At 46.0% G+C, this 6,000-nt stretch overlaps 1 protein-coding gene across 6 annotated transcripts in view; it reads left to right on the forward strand.

Annotated features, from left to right (window-relative positions):
* MSN (moesin) overlaps positions 1-5,241 on the forward strand; it is a 151,983-nt gene extending 146,742 nt beyond the window's left edge. For all 6 annotated transcript variants that reach the window (XM_045383882.2, XM_045383884.2, XM_045383881.2 and 3 more), the window contains 5 exons: positions 69-199; positions 452-612; positions 1,826-1,918; positions 2,271-2,495; positions 3,033-5,241. In XM_045383882.2, coding sequence (XP_045239817.1) covers positions 69-199; positions 452-612; positions 1,826-1,918; positions 2,271-2,495; positions 3,033-3,197 — 775 coding nt within the window. In that variant the 3' untranslated portion in view covers positions 3,198-5,241. The remainder of the gene's footprint in view (positions 1-68; positions 200-451; positions 613-1,825; positions 1,919-2,270; positions 2,496-3,032) is intronic.
* The last annotated feature ends 759 nt before the right edge of the window (positions 5,242-6,000 follow it).

A 6,000-nucleotide genomic window follows, 5' to 3' on the forward strand; every position in this document is an offset into this window, starting at 1 on the left:
TGCCTGGCCTCCCCAGGCTTTTATGGAGCTTTACTATCCTGTTCTATCCATTTTATCTCCTTCCCTAGTGCTATGCTGGAAAATGAGAAGAAGAAGCGTGAAATGGCAGAAAAAGAGAAAGAGAAGATTGAACGGGAGAAGGAGGAGCTGATGGAGAGGCTGAAGCAGATTGAGGAACAGACTAAGAAGGCTCAGCAAGGTGAGGCTTGGAGTCACCTTGGAGATTGGGTTTTTCCAGACCTGACTCTGAGCTGGAGAACCTTCTTCCTGAGCTGTACACACAGACAATATAGTTCAGGTGTGGCTACAGACTAGAAAAAGAATGGGCAAGAAGAGAACTCAGAACTTTCTGCCAGCTTTGTCCTGGGGTGGATCATTTCCAGGAAGGAAGCTAGTGTGTCATCTTTATCTCTGTGCTCTTCACTGCCTTCTCCCCTCCTTTTATGCCCAGAACTGGAAGAACAGACCCGTAGGGCTCTGGAACTTGAGCAGGAACGGAAGCGTGCCCAGAGCGAGGCTGAAAAGCTTGCCAAGGAGCGTCAAGAAGCTGAAGAGGCCAAGGAGGCCTTGCTGCAGGCCTCCCGGGACCAGAAAAAGACTCAGGAACAGCTGGTAAAGCTGTAGGATGGACTGGGGTTTTGGGAACTGAGCTTTCTTCCTTGTCTGCCTACTTACTTATAGATACTTTTGCTTACATGCTGGCTCTTTAGAGCAGGCTACCACTCCATGGGCCTCCAGCAAATAACTAGTTCAGAAGCAAGCTGAGAAGTCACTAGTGTGGCCCAGGAATTTTTGCAATCTTCCCTAACCCTTAGTTTCTGTTCATTTTCTTTACCCTTGGGTATCTGAGCTGATTGGCCTGGCAAAGAAAAGGGAAGGAGAAAGGAACAAAAGGAACTCATACTTGAGTTCCTGCTGTATGTTGCTGTGTTGGAAATATTTCCCTTTTCCTTACTTATTTCTTCTTCCCAGTAACCCTATGGGATTAACCTCATATGAGATAATATGCCCAGATAAGGAAATTAGAGCTCAGAGAAGAGATTCACCAAAGGTCACACAGTTGTGGCTAAATAAGGATTAGAACCCATTTCTGCCTCTGTTTGAAAGCTTTGCTCCCTGAAATCACATGCAACTGTGTCTATGCATTTTGGGATCAATACTTTCATCAATACTTTCATCAATACTTTCATCACAGTTTGGCATCAATACTTTCATCACAGTTTCCAAGGGTTCTGTGACACAGAAGTAAAGAACCTGTGGTCCAAACTCCTTGACATATACTCTTCCCCTCTACTGTTGGAGGTGGGAATATAGGGAACCAAGACCTGTCTCTCATGAGGAAGCTGTCATGGGAGATTTACCCAAGGTGTGCATAAGCTTTTTTCCTTGTTCAGATCACCTTGTGACACTTGAGTGTCTTTCCTGTACTTGTCCTGGGAAGAGTCTTAGTGGAATCCTGAGCATTCTAGGATATCAGGAAAGGATCTGCCACTTCAGGAAGTGACCCAGTGATGGCCAAAGCTTTACTGAGGCCCCAGCTGCATACTTGCCAAGAGGGGCATGGGGAGAGATAATGAGGAAGGGACAGAGATGGCATATTGTTTGTCTTCAGGAGGCCTACAGTCTAGGTGGGGGAACTCTGACTTGAAGTGGTGGTCAGGAAAGATGGGACTGGAATGAAGTGGTGTGGTAAAAGAGTCTCTGAGGCAGCAAGCAAGTGGAGCAGTAGGTCCCTTACTAGTCCCCAAGGGGAACTTGGGTTGAAGACACCTGGGTCCTGAGGACCAGAAGGCCCACCTCTCACAGGCTTCCAATTTTTCCGTAGGCCTTGGAAATGGCAGAGCTGACAGCTCGAATCTCCCAGCTGGAGATGGCCCGACAGAAGAAGGAGAGTGAGGCTGTGGAGTGGCAGCAGAAGGTAAGACACAGGGCGTAAAACAAAGCATTGAGGGAATGGGTACCATATGCATAGGTTACAGCTCCTTAGATTCCTTATGTTTTGGCTCCCTCCCTCTTTCATACTTCCTACAGCAGGCATCATGGGAGAAGGTACTCATAGTTTCCTCAAATACTTACTGGAGTTCTTCAATACCTTTAGGAAGTTGGTACAATTGCTCTTGTTTTATGGCTGAAGAAACTAAGGATCAGGCAGATGAAGTGTCTTGTCCTACCTGGTACCTGCCTCTTGCCAGACCATTCTAGGCATATACAGGATGCCACAGTTTAACTGGTCTCACTGAAAGTCTTTCTCTCCTTCTGTCGCTGTACAGGCCCAGATGGTACAGGAAGACTTGGAGAAGACCCGTGCTGAGCTGAAGACTGCCATGAGTACACCTCATGTGGCTGAGCCTGCTGAGAATGAGCAGGATGAGCAGGATGAGAATGGGGCAGAAGCTAGTGCTGACCTACGGGCTGATGCTATGGCCAAGGACCGCAGTGAGGAGGAACGTACCACTGAGGCGGAGAAGAATGAGCGTGTGCAGAAGCACCTGAAGGTATCCGAGTAGGGCCAAGGGTCAAGGAGACTATATGCATTGATTTAGTAGCCCATGGTATTCTCTAACCATCATGGGAGATAGGTATAAGATCCTGTCCCAGTGCTGTGTGGGAGCCCAAGCCTTTCTTAAGTGACAGCTTTAAGGATAGGTACCTCTCCCTTATTAATCAGACCTTGGGCTATCTCTTCCCTTTTTGAGATTTTCTCTCTGCCCCACCTCCCACTCACTACATTCACCTCTTACATTAAGAAAATATCTAGCTGACAAAATTCCCACCTGAATCTTTGGTATGTTGTTCTACTCTCAGAGAGTACCCATTATCAGCTGGTCCCCTAAGTCTGTTTTATTTTATTTTTTTTAAATATTCTTGCCCCACTGCAGTTCTAACAGAGTTGGAAATGACTCAATATTTATATATAGAGAGAAAGGGTGAGGAAGAAAGAAGGAAACAGAAGAGAAGAGAAGTCTGGTCAAATAACAGGAGGTAAAATGAGAGAAAGCCATTGACCTCTGTGTTCCTGTGCACCCTCACAGGCCCTCACTTCGGAGCTGGCCAATGCGCGAGATGAGTCCAAGAAGACTGCCAATGACATGATCCATGCTGAGAACATGCGACTGGGCCGAGACAAATACAAGACCCTGCGCCAGATCCGGCAGGGCAACACCAAGCAGCGCATTGACGAATTTGAGTCCATGTAATGGGCACCCAGCCTCTAGGGACCCCTCCTCCCTTTTTCCTTGTCCCCACACTCCTACACCTAACTCACCTAACTCATACTGTGCTGGAGCCACTAACTAGAGCAGCCCTGGAGTCATGCCAAGCATTTAGTGTAGCCATGGGACCAAACCTAGCCCCTTAGCCCCCACCCACTTCCCTGGGCAAATGAATGGCTCATTATGGTGCCAATGGAACCTCCTTTCTCTTCTCTGTTCCATTTAATCTGTATTGCTAGAATATCCTACTTGCCCAGCCCAGAGGTACTTTCCACTTGATTTTGCAAATACCCTTACACTTACTGTTGTCCTATGGGAGTCAAGTGTGGAGTAGGTTGGAAGCTAGCTCCCCTCCCCTCCCTTACCACTGCCTTCTTCTTCAGGGTCCTGAGATTTACAGGGTTAGAGTATTACGCAGTTTAGGGAATGAGGCAGGACCTTGGATATCTGCTCCAGGATGTCAACTGACCTAAAATTTGTCCTCCCGGTGCCCATCCCGTTTAGAGTTATTTAGGCTTTGTAATGACTGAGGGATAAAAAGATGTTCAGTCATTTTTGTTTCTACCTCCCAGATTGGACCTGTTATAAACTCAGCCTCAATAAGCCTTGTCATTGACTTTAGGGACTCAATTTCTCCCCAGGGTGGATGGGGGAAACAGTGCCTTCAAGAGGCTTCACCAAACGTACTAGAAGGCCATTCTGTTCTGGCAAGGCTGAGTAGAAGATCCTACCCCAATTCCTTATAGGAGTATAGGCCTGTCTAAAGTGAGCTCTGTGGGCAGAGCTACCCCTTACTTATTATTCCAGATCTGCGGTCACTTCGTAGGATCTGCCCCTTCCTTCTTCAATCCCCAAATCCTCTCCAGCTATAACAGTAGGGGTGAGTACCCAAAAGCTCAGTCAGCCCCATCAGGACTCTTGTGAAGAGAGGATATGTTCACACCTAGCTTCAGTATTTTCCCTGCCAGGGGTTTTAGGTCTCTTCCCCTCTCAGAGCTACTTGGGCCACAGCTCCTGCTCCACAGCCATCCCGGGCTTGGCATCTAGAGCTTGATGCCAGTAGGCTCAACTAGGGAGTGAGTGCAAGAAGCTGAATATGGTGAGAGAAGTCTGTGCCCTGATCCCAGTTTACTCAACCCTCTCACGTGACCAAAATCCCCTTCTCATCACTCCCCTCCAAAGTGGTGACTGGGCCCTGCCTCTGTTTGACAAACCTCTAACCCAGGTCTTGACACCAGCTGTTCTGTCCCTTGGAGCTGTAAACCAGAGAGCTGCTGGGTATTCTGGCCTAGTTCCTTCCACACCCTCACCCATTGCTCTCAACCCAGGAGCATCCACCTCCTTCTCTGTCTCACGTGTGCTCTTCTTCTTTCTATAGTATTATGTATTTTACTGATATCTAAATACTGATTTCTGCCTTCCTTGCTAATGCACCATTAGAAGATATTAGTCTTGGGGCAGGATCATTTTGGCCTCATTCCTTTACCACCCCCACACTTGGAAAGCATATACTATATTACAAAATGACATTTTGCCAAAAATATTAATATAAGAAGCTTTCAGTATTAGTGATGTCATCTGTCACTATAGGTCATACAATTCATTCTTAAAGTACTTGTTATTTGTTTTTATTATTCCTGTTTGTCTTCTCCCCAGGGTTCAGTCCTCAAGGGGCCATCCTGTCCCACCATGCAATGCCCCTAGCTTAGAGCCTCCTTCAATTCCCCTGTCCACCACCCCCGACTCTGTGCCTGACCTTGAGGAGTCTTGTGTGCATTGCTGTGAATTATTGACACTCACTTGGTGATATGTCCTATATTGGCTAAATTCAAACCTGGAATTGTAGGGCAATCTATTAATAGCTGCCTTAGAGTCAGTAACTTACCCTTAGGGAGGCTGGGGAGAAAGGTTAGATTTTGTATTCAGGGGTTTTTTGTGTACTTTTTGGGTTTTTTAAAAATTGTTTTTGGAGGGGTTTATGCTCAATCCATGTTCTATTTCAGTGCCAATAAAATTTAGGAAGACTTCACAGTGACTCAATCTTTCTTTGTAGTATGAGTGGGTAGCTCTAAGATATTTCACTGCAATTTCTATTTACTCTATATATTACCGTCTTATCTTTGGTCTCATTTCATCTATACCTTAGTTCTATGGAGAGGAGTGATATGACTATCCCCATTTTATACAGGAGAGAATAGACTCAAAGAAGTATAATAACTTCCCAAGGTCACAGGACTGTCTAACTTAATAGTTTGTGCCCTTTCTGTAGTTCCAGGCCAACTTTTCTACTGTGGGTGTGGATCCTGCATTGACCATGTGATGCTCCTGGACTTGCCTGGCATTGGGACCTAAGAGATACTTATTTGTATTTCTTTATTTCTCTTGGGGTGGTCAGGCCTTGTCCTGCCTCCTTGTCAGGAAGGCCTTCAGGCTTTTCCCACCTCCTACTACTCTCACATATTGTAGTGCCAATAAAGGTCAGGAAAACTACCTTGGGTCCTGTTTCTGAAGGCAGTGGGGAATGGAGTGTGAAGTGAGGGTGGAGAGTGTGTGTATGTACAAAAGCTATTGGGGAGTACTTTATAGTTTATAAAACATGTGTAAAACATTTTGTAGCCTAGATATGGTTATCCTTATTATGCATATGAGGAAACTGAGGCCAGACAAACCTTCTAAACTGTCCTGGACCTGGCACTCTCATCAGTTTCCTTCCTGGTAAGCCAACACTTGCAAGGAAAAGTAAGTTATCATATGTTCTCTTTTTTCTTTCTTTTCTTTTTCTTTTCTT

The sequence above is a fragment of the Macaca fascicularis genome, chromosome X (genome assembly GCF_037993035.2).
Source record: "Macaca fascicularis isolate 582-1 chromosome X, T2T-MFA8v1.1".
Lineage (NCBI taxonomy): Eukaryota > Metazoa > Chordata > Mammalia > Primates > Cercopithecidae > Macaca > Macaca fascicularis.